Here is a 17,835-nt window from a genome sequence, read left to right as displayed (position 1 = left end):
ATGTAGAATTTTGTGATAAAAGTAGAATTTTTTTGAAGTATTGGAATATAAGCATAATATTCTGAGGTTTAAGCAGAATCTATAATGATTTTACTAAAATAAGATTTGAATTATAAGTTCGATTATATAATGTTGTCATACACCAAATTTGAAAATAAAAATGAAGTATCGAACTCCCAGTTGTTACATTTGTTTAAAATCTTTTTGGAGGATACTTATGATATGCGAACGAAGCTATTTTTATTTTTAAATTAGGTCTTGTTTGATAATTATTTTGAGCCCTTCAGATTTGGTTGTTTTGTTATATTCTGCCAAATTTTTATTTTTATTTATTAAAAAATGACTTTTTAACTAAAAAAATAGTGATTTTTAATTTTTTTTTTCATTCTAAAATTTACTTTCAATTTGTATTTAATAGATCTTTGATTATCAAAGAAGTTTTTGATATTAAGTTCATGTCTACTTGAGATGTTGCCAACATGACTAGTCATTCAGAGTTTAGAATTGTGATTCTCATTTTGTATTATTGTAAAAAAAAATATATTAGACAAAATTAAAAGTTTTGAAACTTTTTTTAATAAAAAAAATAATAAAAAATCTACTCATAAAAAAATGTAGGAATGATTGAATCGAATAAATTTTATACTTGGTTGAGCTGGTTGACAAAACTGTTGATACAAATTTAATAGTTTAGGACTTTGTTATTTTATTCAAAAAACAATTTTTATTTCAAAATTAAGCTGGAAACTCCCCCGCAAATATTGTGAGCTTAAGGAAATAATTATGAAAAATCACGTTCACGTTTGCATGGGAAGACAATTATTGTTCATTATCACCAAAACTACAATGGTAAATCAAATTAGGTTGCAAAAGAACTCATTCGATCAACCAAATAAAAATAATTTTCTAAATAATCATATCGAAAGTATCAATTTATAAATCCAAAATTTTATCCATCAAAACAAGTCAATAAATTTAGATCCAAACAACCAATACATCAGAAATTACTACACTTGTTTAAGCGATTAACCCAATATTAAAAAAAAAAAAAAAAAGGTTAAAAATCAATAGCAGCATATTTCAATAATTCGAGCGTTTTTCCATCTTTCCTCTCCTATATTTTTATTTGGTGGCAATTTTTCTTGCTAATTTGGTTAAATTTTAGCAGAATAATTTTATTTTATTGAGGTGATTTTAGTTAATTTTAAAATTTAAATAGAATGAAATGAAAATGAAAATAATTATTATGATTCATTTATATAAATATATATATATATATATATATATATAATTTTAAAAAAATAAAAATATTAAATATAGATTTTAATTGAAAAATTTCCCTGAAAATTCATAATGAATGGTGAACGTGAAAGCCAGTGGCCCACTCCTTCGGTCATAACGGCCTCGTTCAGGGCCGGGTCACGCTTCATTTCATTCCTCATTTATTTGTTTATTTATTTCTTTTATTTCCTCAACTATTTATATCTGAAAGCCATACCCAAATGGACGTGAAGCAGAAAGAAAAGCAAAAGCAGAAGGATAATTTTCGAAGCGACTCGAAATTCCTAAGTGTTCCATCCTTGAAGTTTCGGGAATATGTCGTGGCAAACGTACGTGGACGATCACCTTATGTGTGATATTGAAGGCAACCATCTCACCTCCGCCGCCATCATCGGACACGACGCCAGTGTTTGGGCTCAGAGCTCCTCATTCCCTCAGGTGATCTCCACTTTCGTTTACGCTTTGTTGTTTGTGTCATTCTGTTCCGTTTTCGTTCTCATTGAGAGAAATTTGCTCCGATCTGGCCTTATAATCAGCGTTTTCTTTCGTTATTAATTGTAATTTTGAATTGCCAGAGGTATGGAATGGAATTAGAATTTGAATTAGATGCAGAGTGGTGACCTGACCTCTGTTTGTTTAATTTGATTTTGAATGGAGGTGGAAACTCGTATGATTAATTCTTCGATCGATTCGTATTATTTATCTGTTGAAGTGATGGATTAAGAGGAATATATGATTTTCTTTTTCTTCTTCTCTCTTTGGATTAAACTGACTCATATCATAATCTCTTCGTTTAAGATCACGAATTCATCCAGCGCCAGGTTTATTGTTAACACAAGTTTCTGATCGATAATTTCGTCAAGAATCGCATTATTTGACGTGTTCGTTTTTCCCTTTTTTTTTTTTTTCTTTTTTCTTTTCCATTGTCGTTGTAGATTTGTGTGAAGAGATCGCGATGTGATCACTAGTTTTTGAATCGTCACTAGTTTTTGTATAACGTATGGATGTATTATTGTAAAAGCTAAAACTGAAGCTTAATCTTTATTTTTAGTTCATCCTTAGATTTCGTAACCTTACATTGTGTTTTAAATTAAATAATTATTAAATGGAGCCTACATGTGATATTACATTAAATGAGAATTAGCTTTGAAAGTAATGTAATGTGTTATAAATCTAATTTACATATAAAAAAGGTATTGTTGGTTTTTAACATGGGGGTGGCATTAATTTAGAGGTTAATCATATATAACCGATAGGGTAATTAATGAATTTGCAGTTTAAGGCGAATGAGATATCTGCGATTATGAAGGATTTTGATGAACCTGGTTCTCTTGCACCAACTGGTTTACACCTTGGTGGCACTAAATACATGGTTATTCAAGGAGAGCCCGGAGCCGTTGTTCGTGGCAAAAAGGTTCATTTTCTCTTCTACTATATTAGCATTCATACTTTTTTTTTAATTAATACAACATGAAATTCGAGATTCGAACCTCATTTTTTTTTTTTCGATATTATACATTTATTATTTATTATAAATCTGAGTTAGGCTCACTTTGGTATAATTTTTTTGTTTTTTTCCCTTAAAAAAATGTGAAATTAAGTTTCACATATAGATGTTACATGTATGTATGAATTTATATATATATAGTTAGTTAGTTAGTTAATGAATGGTAAAATGGAATAATGTTGGTTGTTGAATAGGGTGCTGGGGGAATAACGGTGAAGAAAACTGAGAAGGCGGTGATAATTGGAATATACGATGAACCAGTAACTCCAGGACAATGCAATATGGTGGTTGAAAGGTTGGGAGATTATCTCATCGAACAGGGTTTGTAGGCCCTTTTTTCCCGCTCTTCCTATTTCTCATTCTCATTTTTACAAAACTCTTCATTATATCATTTTTTTTCCTTTTAATTATTCTTGTGTGCCCCTCTTAAAAGGTGCAAAATTACATTTCCAAATGATTTTTTATTATGCTTCATTCTTTGTTAAGCCATTTCAGCTTCCTTTTCACGTTCTACTCTTTTTTCTTTTTAACTCTGCCTACTACTCGAAGCACCATAATGATTGAACTATTGTGTGGTATGCACTGAAATGAATCTTGAGCGTGGCCTATGATGTATTTTTCATATAATTTTAGGTTAAATTGGACCTTACTTAAATTTGTTTTAATAAAGTTTTAAATTTGGTAAACGAATTGTGTAATTTGATTGAAGAATAAAAGGTATTCAATTTGATTGCAGTTGAAAATTATGTGAGATTCACTACCTCTACTTATATATATTGTTATGTATGAAAATTATGAATTTGCCACATTTATTGTTATCCTTACCATTATCATTACATTATTACCATCATCGTTACGGTTACCATTAGGGTCAAACAATAACGATAACGGTAAAATGTGACACATTCATAATTTTAGGTAGATGTGATAAAAAATAATATAATTGTGTTTGTGATTTAGGCCTATTACGATTCATCCATCAATAAAATCTCATTCCAATTACATCAATTTTTGTTACGGTTTGGTAAACATGGTAATAAAATTATAAAAAGAGAAAAATATATTAAAAAAATATCCGGATAAATAAAATTAAAAATATGATGCAAATAAAGATTGTGAAATAAAATCGATATAAAAGTTACATAATAACCTATCTTAATTATTATTTCATGAAGTAATTCTTTCATAGTTTTTTAAATATAGTGATAAAAACTGAATTTTTATATAATTTTATAAATAAACCTTCTTGTTTAAGAGACTTTTTTTTATATCAGAAATAGAAAAACATTTGTTGCTTATTTATTTATTTTTATAAAACCACGAGCTCGATTTTTTTCATTGCATTTGATTTAAACTGTCTATATTAATCATTGGATATATGTGTCGGCTTAAATTCTAAAGAATACAATACCTAAGTAGATAAAATCATTATTCTATTTCATTAATTCAATTAAATACAAAAAAATTTGAAAAAATTTTATAAATAAAAAAATTTTAACGTATTTTTTTTTATAAATTTATGCTGTTGAAATCAGATACAAGAAAATCTATATTATTAACAAAAAAATAGAGGAAGAATGAAAACAATTATTGAAACACCATGAAAATTTTAAAAATGAAAAATGAAATATAAAAAATTAAACAAAAATGGGTAAGTATTAAAAGTTAAATAATATCCCTAGAGAAAAATAAATAAATGATTTTAGTTGTTTGTTGACTTTTCATAATCAAAATAAATCTTCATCTAATTAAAATATAACAAAAAAAAAATAATTTTAATGGTTAGAAATCTTAAAAAAAAAATTGATAAGTGAAAGATTTAACTCAAAAAAAAATTGAAACAATAACATTAAACAAAGTAACGATAACTATTGAAAAAAAAAAACCTTAGAACTACAATGCCTACAAATCTATTAAAAAAAAAGATAAAATAAAAGATTTAACCCAAAAAAAAAATAAAATTGAGGATTAAAATAACAATATTAAATAAATTAATGGATTCTCAATAGGGTTGGCAGTGGGACTAGGTAGGGGTTCCCGTTACCCGTTTCCCCTCTTGTTTCCTCATGGATTAAAAATTAGACCAAAAGTAAAAAGTTAAATACCTATATATATATATATATATATATATATAAACGAGGTTGGGTACCCTTCCCTTCCTGTCCCCACCTCTTTCCTAGAGGACCCTAAAGAGGTCCTCGGTTTGACTCCATTCTCGGTGAAATTGGGGATTCCTCACCCCGATCAAGTTGGGGTCTGTAAAAATTTTTGTCAATCCTAATTCTCAAGCTTGAATTTTCATAATTAAATAAATCTTCATTTAGTTAAAATTTAACCATTTTTTAAAACTTCAATGGCTTGTAATCTAAAAGAATTAGAACTGATACAGATTAATATTTAATTTTGAATAATAATATTAATAAGTAGAAACTTATTCATGATCGAGTAATCATATTTAATTTTGATTTAACTAATATACCAACAAATTTTACCAAATTTACATATACGTTAAAATATTATCACAAATTTTATTCATGATTGGATATTAATATTTAATTTCGTTAATAAATACCCTAAAATTATAAGATTATGGAAATGGAGAACCAATAGATGGTTATACTTTTAAAATTAAGAATAAAATTAAAATAAAATTTTAAATTCTCTATCTTTATCAAATTTTCATTTCATTCTTCATTATTCGCTAATTTTCTCAAATCTCTCCCTATATCTCCTACTAACCTATTTTCTCTTTATTTCTTCTCCATCCCAATGATTTTCTCCATCATGTTAACCAACTTTCTTTTTTCTATTTAAAATATGAATATCAATTGAAAATAAACTTATCTCAAATTGTAATTAAAAAAGCAATAAAATATATCAATAACGATAAAGACTCTACTTAATAATATACCAAAAATATAAATGAAGACGAACAAAAATATGTCACAAAAACTCACAACCGGAATAAAAATTTCATAAAATCGTATATCAAAATATCATAAAAAGAAAAAATGTAACTTTTTAAGCAAGCGAGAACTTTGGGAAATACATAAATATCAATGAGGAGTAACATATATTTGTAACCAAGATACAAAATAGAAATCTATAAATTATTATTATGGTGAATAGTCATGGTTTAAAATGGAAAATGGGAGATAAAAGTTCTCTATATTTCAAAAAATAAAAACCAATCCAATCAAACCCCAAACCTATTCATAACATGGTCACGAATTTCAAATGATTTGTTCATAGTTTTCTTTTACAAAAAAAAAAATAAAAAAAATCAAATCTACACAAATCCTCAATAATTCACACAAATTCTAAGGCCTATGAAATTTGCAGTGTAATGATAGAATAAGAAAAATCGAATTAATCTTGGTAATGGGATGAATGGTAGGAGAATCCAATGGCCATTCATCCATGTCCATCATCAAAATTTTCAAAATTATGAAACTTAGTGAAACGGTTATTAACCTTTTAGAAATCTTGAACGTTGTTCTTAAAATCCAATAACTTTTAAAGAAGAAATCATCTTGCAACAAACTAATTTTATGAAAGTTTTTGTTCATAAAAAGTTTTCTTCCTGTTAAAGAATTAGTTAACCTGGAAAGATTTTAAAATGAAGGGATTGAAAGATTTTATAACGAAAGAATATGAGGCTTTTACCAAAAGAGTTATCTAAAGAGCAAAAAGTGAGGGTTTAAAAAATTTTAGGTAAAGAAAAGGGAACTCTAAAAAAAAGTAAGGGCAAAATGAAGAGTCAAAGAGAAGTCAATTGCTCCTTATAATATAGTATAGATTTTAAAGTTGCAATGACCTATTAGACACAAAATTGAAAACTCTTAAGCTTATTAGACACAAACATGAAAGTTCAAGAACCGAAGTTGTAGTTTAACTCTAATTTGGTTCTATTCTACGATGGACCTTACAATAATATAAAATGAAATGCTATTCTAAAATCCCACTTCAATATGTTTACATTTAACCACTACAAGAAAAATGAGTTCTCTCGACGCCTAAATCGAGCGTTCGGAGTTTGGTTGTCGGGAGAAATAGTCTCTCCTGATGACGTAAGAAGGTATCGGGAGTTCCCATACGTTAGCCGCCTTGGAACTCTCGACGGCTCTCTCGACGCCCGTCGGGAGATGGGATCTGGTTTAAACCAGATCTCTTCTTCCACATTTTTTCCCCATTTCTTCCCTCTCACCTAACCCTAAGTCGTTGCCAATGCCCCCCTCCCCCGCTGACCCCTCCCGCCCCCCACTCCTCTCCATCCCTCTCCCATTTTTCCCTTCCTTCCCCGTCGTCGCCACCCCTTCGCCCTCCCCCCACTCTCTCCCTCCCTCTCCCATTTTTCCCCTCCTTCCCGCTGCCGCCCACCGCACCTTCACCACCACCTCCTCCCTTCGGTCAGCAGCCGCAATCAACTGCCCGTCGCCGCCATCGTCTCATCCTCTCGTTCAGCCACCGCCTTCAACCGCCTGCCGCCGCCGCCGGTAATTGATGACATGTAGAAATTCATGTCATCTTAGGCCTTTTACTTAGAATTATGAAGGTTATTAAGTAGAATATGCGGCAATTATGCTAGGAATTCATGAGAAAGTGAGCTTGCGTCGTTCAACATGATGAATCTCGGCTAACCCGTTATTATGTGTTATTATGCGTTCAATGTTTGGACTACCGCATAGATGACCGCATGTGGAGAAACTCTCCATTGCAAAGGCGAATGCATTCGATCAACGCATGGATATTGCGACAATAAGCCGCATGCGAGTTGCACTCGTCAAGCGATCGCGGTCATCGTGTAAAGTTGCGGTATTAAGCGAATGCAGTCACGGCAGGATTGCAGTTAAAAATTATGTGGGATTCACTACTTTTATCATTATCGTTACATATATGTTTATGAAAATTATAAATTTTCCATATTTATTGTTATCTTTATCATTACCGTTACACCAAACAATAACGATAACAGTAAAATGTGACAGATTCATAATTCTAGGTAAATGTGATAAAAAATGATTTAGGCCTATTACGATTCATCCATCAATGAAATCTCATTCCAATTACACCAATTTTCATTACGATTTAGTAAACATGGTAATAAAACTATAAAAAGAGAAAAATATATAAAAAATATGCGGATTAAAAATATGATGCAAATAGAGTTTGTGAAATAAAATCGATATAAAAGTTACCTAATAACCTATCTTAACTAGTATTTCATGAAGTAATTATTTTGTAGTTCTTCAAATATAGTGATGAAAACTAAATTTTTATATAATTTTTTAAATGAACCTTTCTTGTTTAAGAATTTTTTTTAGAATAGAAAGGGAAAAACATTTGTTGCTTATTTATTTATTTATTTTTATAAAACCTTCAATTTTTAATCTATCTATGATATCATTAGATATATGTACCCTAAATTATAAATAATACAATACCTAAATAGATAAAATTACAAGATTATTCTATTTCATTAATTCAATTAAATATAAAAATGTTTTAATGTATTTTTTTAAAAATTTTTGCTGTTGAAATCAAATACAAAAAAAAACCTATATTATTGAATGAAAAATAGAGGGAGAATGAAAACAATTATTAGAATCCAATGGAAATTTTAAAAATGAAAAATGAAATATAAAAAAATTGAACAAAAATGGTAAGTATTCAGAGTTGAAATAACAACATTATCGATACATGGAGAAAAATAAATCAATGATTTTAGTTATCTGTTGACTTTTCATAATCAAAATAAATCTTCATCTAATTAAAATCTAACCAAACAAATGACTTTAGTGGTTTGGAATCTAAAAAGAATAATGGATAAAGTGAAAGATTTAAAAAAAATTTGAAATAATAACATTAAACAAAGTAACGATTCTCAAGGTTAACTATTGAAGAAAAAACTTGAACTACAATGGCTAAAATCTATAAAATAATAATAATAATAAAAAAATAAAATGAAAGATTTAAAAAAAAATTGATGGTTGAAATAATAATATTTAAAAAGGTAATGAATTCTCAATAGGGCTGGCAGCTCCCCGACTGGGCAGGGGTTGACCCATTTTTTCCCTTTGGGTACCCTTCCTGTCCCGCCGATGGGCCCCGATTTGATCTCTATCCCCATTCAAATTGGGGATTTCTCACCCCGATCAGGTCGGGGCCTGCGAAAAATTTAACCCTAATTCTCCAGTTTGATTTTTCATAATTAAATAAATCTCATTTAGTTAAAATCTAACCATTTTTTAAAACTTCAATGGCTATCTAAAAAAATTAATCAAGAGAATTGATAGAAATTAATATTTAATTTTGAATAATAATATAAATAAGTAGAAATTTGTTCATCATCGAGTAATCATATTTAATTTTGATTTAACTACACGATATATCAATAGATTTTACCAAATTTACATATATGTTAAAATATTATCATGAATTTTGTTCATGATTGAACAATAATATTTAATTTCGTTAACAGATACCCTAAAATTATGAGATTATGGAAATAGAAAACCAATAGATAATTATACTTTTAAAATTAAGAATAAAATTAAAATGAATTTTTAAATTCTTCATCTTTATCAATTTCTCATTTCATTCTTCATTATTTGCTAATTTTCTCAAATCTCTCTCAATATCTTCTACTAACCTATTTTCTCTTTATTTTTTCTCCATCATGATTTTCTCTATCATCTCAACCCACTTTCTTTTTTCTCTTTACAATATGAATATCAATTGAAAATAAATTTATCTCAAATTGTAATTAAAAAATATATATATATATCAATAACGATAAAGCCTCTACTTAATAATATACCAAAAATACAACAAACATATGTCACAAAAACTCACAACCGGAATAAAAATTTTACAAAATTGTATATCAAAATATCAGAAAAAGAAAAAATAATTGTAACTTTTTAAGCATTAGAGCAAGAACTTCGGGAATTACATAAATATCAATAAGGAGTAACATATATTTGCAACCAAGATACAAAATAAAAATCTATAAATTATTATTATGATAGAAAAAAAAAGTCATGGTTTAAAATGGAAAAAATGAGATATTCTCTAACATAACCACTTGTAAATATATCAAAGATTTGAACAAAAAAAATATAAAAATTCTCTATATTTCAAGAAATAAAAATCAATCAAATCAACCCCAAACCTATTCATAACATGGTCACGAATTTCAAATGATTTGTTCATCGTTTTCTTTTTAAAAAAATCAAATCCACAAAAATCCTCAATAATTCACACAAATTCTAAGGCTTATGGAAATTTGCAGTGTAATGATAGAATAAGAAAAATCGAATTAATATTGATAATGGGATGAATGGTAGGAGAATCCAATGGCCATTCATCCATGCCCATCATCAAAGTTTTCAAAATTATGAAACTTAGTGAAACGGTTATTAACCTTTTAGAAATCTTGAACATTGTTCTTAGAATCCAATAACTTTTAAAGAAGAAATCACCATGCAATAAACTAATTTTATGAAAGTTCTTGTTCATAAGAAGTTCCCATCCTGTTATATAGAATTAGTTAACCTAGAAAGATTTTAAAATGAAGGGATAAACGAAAGAATATGAGGCTTTTACTAAAAGAGTTATCTAAAGAGCAAAAAGTGAGGGTTTAAAAAATTTTAAGTAAAGAAAATTGAACTCTGAAAAGAAGTAAGGGCAAAATGGAGAATCAAATAGAAGTCCGTTTTGCTCCTTATAATATAGTATAGATTTTAAAGATGTAATGACCTATTAGACATAAAATTGAAAACTAACTTATTAGACACAAACACTAAAATTCAAGAACCGAAGTTGTAGTTTAACCCTAATTTGATTCCATTGTACGGTAGAACTTACAATAATATAAAATGAAATGCTATTCCAAAATCCCACTTCAATATAATTTGCATTTAACTTTCTCCTCCTCCCTCCCATTAACCCAAATTTAGACATTATTGAAGATAACACACACTAAGGGGAAAGAAGAAAGTTATGAAGTAAAACTTTGAAGACATTAGAATAGAATAAGAAACTTTACATTTTGTGTTGTGAATTGTGATGTTGATGATTGATATTTTCAAACAATTGAGAGAGTACAATATTACAAATCAACATGGGGGAATGGTCTGGGAATTGAAGCCCCCATAGAATAATGTAGATTCCATTTTGGAATAGGCAACTGAATGAGAGGGGGAATTAAAAACTTTAAAAGAAAATAAATAAACAAACATTTTTCAACCAGAGAATACCAAAAAAAGAAAAGAAAAAAAAAAGTATATTCTGATCTAATGCCCTTTTCAAATACTTTTCAGGGCTCCAATTCAAAACATTATCTCACATCAATTCACATTTGAAATATAATAGTTTAATGTTGTTATGGGATAAGTGATTCAAGTTCAAACACCTACCATATTCTTTCTTTTCTCATTTCAACGTTATATAATCATTGAATCTCTATCATATTCTATTCTATGATCACTAACCAAAAGAGGACTATACGATTAATATTTTGTATTGAAATTATCGTAAAGTCTCTCGCGTAAGAAAAAGAAAATATTCTAGAAGACAAATCACAACTCAACACTATTCAATATATGAGAGAGAATGAAAAATTGTAAAAATATGTTAGCATTTATATTGGACTATAATTAGAAACATCAAAACTTTTAGAATTTACATCCCAAGATTATTGTATTGTTATCATGCTATGTGGATATGATTGTATAAATATTTCTGTTAAAGGAATAGTCAATATGCTCTTTCTAGTTTGCTCATATAAAAGGTGAAGTAAAGCTGGAATTCTCTTTTCTTTTATTTTTTTCCCTTTATTTATTTATTATTGTTTTGCCTATTTTATACAACTAGATTTGCAAGTAACTCATGGACCATCAGAAATCTTACTTCATTTGCTTTAGATGGTTGCTGAGAATTTATTGAAATAATTAAAATCATTATTGTATAACCACTATTTTCTTTTGGGTCAGATTTTTTTGTGTCAATCATCATAAACATGGTGAGTCAACCCTCATTTAGTTTTCTACTTTTGTATTTGATAAAATATACTTTTTATTTTATTGACAATTATAATCTCTTTTGATCTTATTACTTTTTCTGAATTTTGTCCTACATAGAAAAAGGGAAACAATTTAAGTCCTTCTCCTTAAAAGCTTTATTAAAATGGTACATGAGATTCAATCTTGTGCATAAATTTTAGCCAAATAAAGCATGTAGATGACCCACCTAAAATTTCCACTCAGACATGGTCTACAAATCTATATCATTCATATGGTCCAATTCCTATCCAACCTTAAATGCCATCAATTTTAATGGTTTTATTTCAAATCGCTATAAATATTATATATTCATACGCTATAATTGGTATTCACTCGGTTTAGTTTTTTATCCATACATCTATTGTATCAATAAAATAATATAAAGAAAGTGTCCTTGAATTTTATATCTTGTTTCAAAAATATTTTTAAAGTTTAAAATTTTCGTTGGTAAACATAAACTTAAAAAGAAATAAAAAATACTCTTATCTTTAGTATTGGACAAAAATCATTAGTTTTTATTTAAAAAATACTAAACTATCAAAAGTTTTATTAATACTTACCCTCCAACTTTCTAAAAAGGTTAAATATATGGATGGAAACGGTTGGTAACTAGTGTAAAAAATATTATTAAACTTCAAAAAGTTGTATTAACGCCCTTAGTCTTAAAAAAAAAAAAAAAAAAAAAGTTAAAAAATGACTTTATTAATGGTATATCAGACAAAAATTGTTTATCTACACTCCATGTCTCCTCCCTCTTTTATTTCATTTCTCTCCTCTACTTCAATTTCTAACAACATTGACATTTTTTAACCTTTATTTGTAAAGATTAAAGATATTAGTATGTTTTTTTAAAAGTGGAAGAGTATAATATATATTCTTCGACAAAGTACGAAATTCAGGAGTATTATCTATAATTTAAAGGATAAATCGTAAAAATCACCCCTAAAGTATGGTGGAAATTTCAATTGCACTCTTAAACTTTCAGTTGTAATAATTGGGCCCCTAAACTTTTGAAATTGTTAAAAATGGACCATCAATCTTACCATATTTACAAAAATTAGAACCATAAATGATAAAAATTGAAACTTCACAATTATTATAGTTTATATAATTATGTAAGTAGTAAGTTTGAGAGTTCAATTTTAACACTGATATAGGTTTGAGGGTTTAATTTTTAAAATTAAAAAATTTAAGGATATAATTATAAAAAATATGATATTTTAATGGTAGTTTTTGCGATTTACGTAATTTAGAGTATAAATAGAAGTTGGAGCATGGCATGGCTTTGTGGGCTGCTCAGTGATGCTGATGGATGGGCCTAATTGTTAATAAATGACAAATCCGTACTGCCAATTATAAGCCTAATACTAATACAGAGAATGGGTTATAATTATTAATTAAATCAGATCTTTTTTTGTCCCCACTTTTCTTGAACTAATCACTTAACTCAGACCAAATTATGGATTTGTTTAGAATTCAAATTCATAAATCTTTTGACAACTCACCACAAAAACAAATAATAAATAAATAAATAAATAAAAATGGAAAATGTATAGTGAGTGGTTGGCACATGCCCCATACTGTTTTGCAAGTGTACCATAACTCTCTCTATATTCAATATTATGTGTGTGTGAATTGTGAAAAGGATTTTCTTTTCTTTTCTTTTCTTTTCTTTTTTTTTTAAAAAAGAAAGAATTCAAAGGCCGAGGTGAGGCCTAATCTTATATTATAGAATTATTATTTATTATTATTAGATAATGAATTTTGTGTTATTGACCATGTTAGTGCTTTTCGAAATTAGTGCTTTTTTTATTCATCTGTTATTTCGACATCACAAATATATGACGCAACCATCCCCCTCACCTCAACTTCAAATTTTATTTTTATTCTTTTTCTTCATCTAATCAATTTCCAATTGTTTTTGGGTCAATTAAATTATACTCACTTTGACAAATTATGTTCATCAAACAGTCTAAATAGTTACATTTTAAATGAACAATAACCGGACTAAAATGAGAAAAAAAAAAAACAAAAGTATAAATAAATCAAAGAAATAGATGAACTAAAATAAATCAAAGTTGTAGGATTTAAAGAAAGGAAAAATTGAGACTTTAATGTTTGAATCAGAAGAGACATACCGGAAAATTCGGGGAAATTAGTTATTTAATGTTTGATTTATAGCCGTTTCTTTCCAAATCTTTTATACCCTTTTGATTCCGATTCTTTTTTAAAGCAGTCGAGGAGTTCTGTGCTGAATCGAGGGTGTTTTTGGTATTTCACATAGTGACTTCTAAGATTTGAATTTTTGAACTCATACGAGGATTGCAACATTCATCGACTCAAAAAGGAAGAAAGTCTTTTTTTTTCCTCTCTGTTTTTGGTTTCAAATTGTTATTGTCAATGAAGTGTTCTTCAAGCAATCTGTATAAATCCAAAGGACATCCCATTATTCTGTCTCTTTAATCCTTAAAACTTGATTTCATTTCAAGCAAACAATAATCTCTCCCCACCCAAAAGGAAAAAAGAAAAAAAAAAACATCAACATTGAAAGGTTGTTTGAAAGAGAAATGTGGTAAAAAGAAATTTAATTACAAGCTCCCTTTGTTGGTATCTATCTCATTCATTCCTTGAGATTTTTAACAGTAAAATGTGGAAGCAGAAAAAAAAAAAAAAAAAAAAGAGCTTCTTTTAGAGACAGATTTCAGCTTCTTCTTGTTCTATGATTCTATCCCATTTCTTGCTTTAATAAAAAGCTTAACAAACAAAGAAACAAAGAAAACACAGTAACAGATCACTCAAAAACCATATGCTTCTTCTTCTTCTTCTTCTTCATCTTCTTCTTGCAGCATTTGGTTTGTTGGTCTTTGCATTCTTACACTGCTTAAGCTGTTTCTTGCTGCCATTATTTCATTCAATGATAGCTTCTTCTTGGAGCCTGGCTCTGGCCTTTGCTTTGGGGCACTTTGAGACCTCAGTTTTGCCTTAAATGATTGTGTGTTTGCCATATAATTGGGGCAATAGTTCATGTATGGCCTGAACAAGCTGTCGCCACATACACTCTTCGATGGTGTGACTGGCACGTTGGCTGAGACGAATGAGTTATTCGATAGCCGAGGCGTGCTGTGAGCTGTAGGGAACTTGCAATCCTCCCCCATTAAGCACCATTCGAAGTCTCGAAGCACATTGTTGTGGCAATCCACGACGACACGAGGACGATTCGGACAAGGTATTGGCGACGAAGTGATTGTTTGGAAAGCTACATCATCTCCTCCGCATTCTGACAATGTCGAAATGTACCTACGAGACCTTGATCGAGTTCTGTAGGTGTCGATTTCCACGATTTTCGGACTCTCGTCCAATGAATTCATGCAGCTTGTTTCATAAGATGATGCTACAGACAATCTCTTACTAGGGAATAGTTCACTTCTTGTTTCATCAAACCTTTCCTGAAAATTTCTAAAACAGAGTTAATAAGACCACTCTAAAGTCATGTTCCCCATTTGATAACCATTTGAATTTTCGATATCGAATCTTACCGAGGATTTTCGGGGTCGAATGTCGGGGATAAACCTGTTCTCTTTGTTGAAAGATCGACGAGCTCTTTGAGTTCTAACTGCAGTTTGAGCTCTAAAAAGAGCTTGCATACTGTGAAGAGTAGCAGCAGCTCTTTTCCTTACAAGAAATCCTCTAACCACAGCCTGCAATTTAACAAGCCCTTTGAGAGCTCGCAGGGCCTTTCTTGCCTGACCATAAAAACAAACCACATTTTTCATTCAGAGATTTCAAATTTGAAAAATCTCTAAAAAAATGGAATGAAAGAAAAAGGATCAGAAAAGCTTTTGGATTTAGTCAGCAAATCAATGTACTGTTTCATTGACACAGTAGAAACCAAAGAGCTTTTTGCACTGTTTCATTCAGATTATAATTCACTTTATGCTCTTCTTTTCTCAGCTTTCAAGGAGACAACAGAGAGAATGTGGAAAAAAAAAAAAAGTACCCTGTTTTGTAATTTTCATGGACTATATATATTTGTAGAAAAGGAAAAAAGGTACAATTATTCCCGTGAAAAGAACTTTGTATTTGGTGATAAACAGCAATGTAAAAACAGAGGAAAAGCAGAGGAAAAGGGGGAAAAAATTGAAGCTTTATTTTTTTTACTTACCAAATAGCCCCTAAAAACTGTTTGAATCTTCACAGCAGCCCATCGATCTCTTCCAGTGATATACAGAGACCCTCTTCCTTGGCTAGTGAGACGGACGACGGCGACCGCCGCTTGAGCGGCTGCGACAGCGGCGTCTGCGGCGGCGGCGGTGGCTGCAGCTACAGCAATTGCGTGTTTGTTCTGTTCTTTCTCGGAATCAGAAATGTACGAGGATCTGAACCAAGTAGTGTCAGGTGGAGGAGGCGGCGTTTGGCCGGAATCTCTAAGGGACTTAGCAAAACTCCAGCGTTTCTTATCCTTTCTTTGGGCGGCGAGGGTTGTGGAATTTGAATTTGAATTTGAATTTGAATTTGAATTGGGAGATGGGTCTTTTTCTTTCTTGATCCCCAATAAACCTTTCAACCATCTGGTAGCTTTCCCCATTTTGAGAGAGAGAATAAGAAATGCTCAACACAAAATGATGATCCTAGAGAGAGAGAGAGAGAGAGAGAGAAATAGGCTCACAACGTAAGCATTATGTCAAAAACTCAAAAGGAGAGGGTTTTATTGAGGAGGAAGCGATGAGTAGAAGTTGAAAGTGTCTATTTTTAGAATTTGGGGAACTAGAAAAACAAAGAACACAAACCAATTTCCAAAGATACTAATAGAATAAAATCCCAAGTAGTTATTTCCAAGGGAGAAAGAGAGAGATTTTGATTCAAAAAATATATATATTTTTTTTTTTAAAAAAAAAAAAAAAAACCAGGTGTGATTTAAGGAGAGAGACAGAGTGAAAAGATCTGTTATAAACTTAACATGTTGCAGACACACAAGTGATAAGAAATAGTATGGATTGGCAAACACAAAGCATCTTAAATAACTTTTTTCTTTTTAAATTATTTATTTATATATAAAAAAAAGAGAATAAGGAAGATAAAGATGGGCTTTGGAGATTTTTCAATATGTATATATATAAACAATATATCACATCTCCATCTATCTTTTTACCTTCCACTTCAACTATACACTAAAAAAATCTTAATTATTTATGAAAAATGTATTTTTTTTCCTAAAAAAGTCACAAACTGTGTTGTACAACTCCTTAAAATGGGGTAGTAAAGTAGTAATACTCTCGTTCATGATTTGACACATGTTATATATTAAGGATGTATTTTGAATATATTTTCAAGTGTTTAATTTAAAAATAAGTCATTTTAAAAAAACTAGAGTATTTGACAACCACTCAAATTAGCTTTTTAGGTGTATTTTCATCGTTATTTTTTTTTTTTTATCAAAAGTGTTTAAATTATTTTTTTTTGAAAAACGCTTTTTTTAGTCAATTCAAACGGACCCTAATTTAGGTTTAAATACTAATTTAGTTTATGTGTTTTTTGCTTTATTCTATTTTGGCTTCTATATTTTTAAAATGTTGTTTTTAGTTCTTGTAGTTCCAGATATTGGTTTTCATTATCTTTTCATTTCTAAAATGATCTAAAAATAGGTTTTTTAAAATTTCAAGAACGAAAAGTAAAAGTAAAATGAACAAAATAAATATCTTCAAAGTATAAGAACATAAAGAACCAAATTGAGCAAAACCTTTTAAAAATATGTGTTAAAATGAATGAAGGTAAAAAATAAAGTGATACATTTTAATTATAGCATGTATTATTAAAAAAGAATTGTATATGGTATAATAGTAGAAAATTTCCACTATTTTTGAAACAAAAAGAAAAATATTTCTGACAGCATCTCGTGAAAAAACTGCATTACAAGACAAAAAGACGTCATACAAAACTTCAGAAGCTAAGGAGGGAAAAATGGAAAGAAAAAGGAAAGCAAAA

The 17,835-nt window shown here is 29.3% G+C and overlaps 2 protein-coding genes across 2 annotated transcripts; one reads left to right on the top strand and one right to left on the bottom strand.

Annotated features, from left to right (window-relative positions):
- Positions 1 to 1,487: 1,487 nt before the first annotated feature.
- Positions 1,488 to 3,432, top strand: LOC120086549 (profilin-3). The gene is made up of 3 exons (XM_039043259.1): positions 1,488 to 1,719; positions 2,558 to 2,695; positions 2,983 to 3,432. Exons 1-3 carry the CDS (start codon positions 1,597 to 1,599, stop codon positions 3,115 to 3,117), a joined length of 396 nt encoding a protein of 131 aa, XP_038899187.1. The 5' UTR covers positions 1,488 to 1,596; the 3' UTR covers positions 3,118 to 3,432.
- A 10,883-nt stretch (positions 3,433 to 14,315) lies between these two features.
- LOC120086507 (protein IQ-DOMAIN 14-like) lies at positions 14,316 to 16,734 on the bottom strand. Its single transcript, XM_039043188.1, has 3 exons — positions 16,016 to 16,734; positions 15,390 to 15,596; positions 14,316 to 15,299 (listed from the first exon to the last, which is right to left on the bottom strand). Exons 1-3 carry the CDS (start codon positions 16,436 to 16,438, stop codon positions 14,649 to 14,651), a joined length of 1,281 nt encoding a protein of 426 aa, XP_038899116.1. The 5' UTR covers positions 16,439 to 16,734; the 3' UTR covers positions 14,316 to 14,648.
- Between the last annotated feature and the right edge of the window lie 1,101 nt (positions 16,735 to 17,835).

This window comes from Benincasa hispida, chromosome 9 (genome assembly GCF_009727055.1).
Source record: "Benincasa hispida cultivar B227 chromosome 9, ASM972705v1, whole genome shotgun sequence".
NCBI lineage: Eukaryota > Viridiplantae > Streptophyta > Magnoliopsida > Cucurbitales > Cucurbitaceae > Benincasa > Benincasa hispida.
The sequence above is the reverse complement of the archived record's forward strand: the minus strand, read 5'-3'. Positions and strand labels throughout refer to the sequence as shown.

What these genes read in the sequence shown, in the direction of transcription:
- LOC120086549 (XM_039043259.1), top strand. Translation starts at nt 1,597, where the DNA reads ATGTCGTGGCAAACGTACGTGGACGATCACCTTATGTGTGATATTGAA. An exon ending in AGAGCTCCTCATTCCCTCAG is followed by an intron (nt 1,720 to 2,557) that starts GTGATCTCCACT and finishes ATGAATTTGCAG; the next exon opens with TTTAAGGCGAATGAGATATC. An exon ending in CCGTTGTTCGTGGCAAAAAG is followed by an intron (nt 2,696 to 2,982) that starts GTTCATTTTCTC and finishes GTTGTTGAATAG; the next exon opens with GGTGCTGGGGGAATAACGGT.
- LOC120086507 (XM_039043188.1), bottom strand. Translation starts at nt 16,438, where the DNA reads ATGGGGAAAGCTACCAGATGGTTGAAAGGTTTATTGGGGATCAAGAAA. An exon ending in CAGTTTTTAGGGGCTATTTG is followed by an intron (nt 15,597 to 16,015) that starts GTAAGTAAAAAA and finishes TTTTATGGTCAG; the next exon opens with GCAAGAAAGGCCCTGCGAGC. An exon ending in TTCGACCCCGAAAATCCTCG is followed by an intron (nt 15,300 to 15,389) that starts GTAAGATTCGAT and finishes AGAAATTTTCAG; the next exon opens with GAAAGGTTTGATGAAACAAG.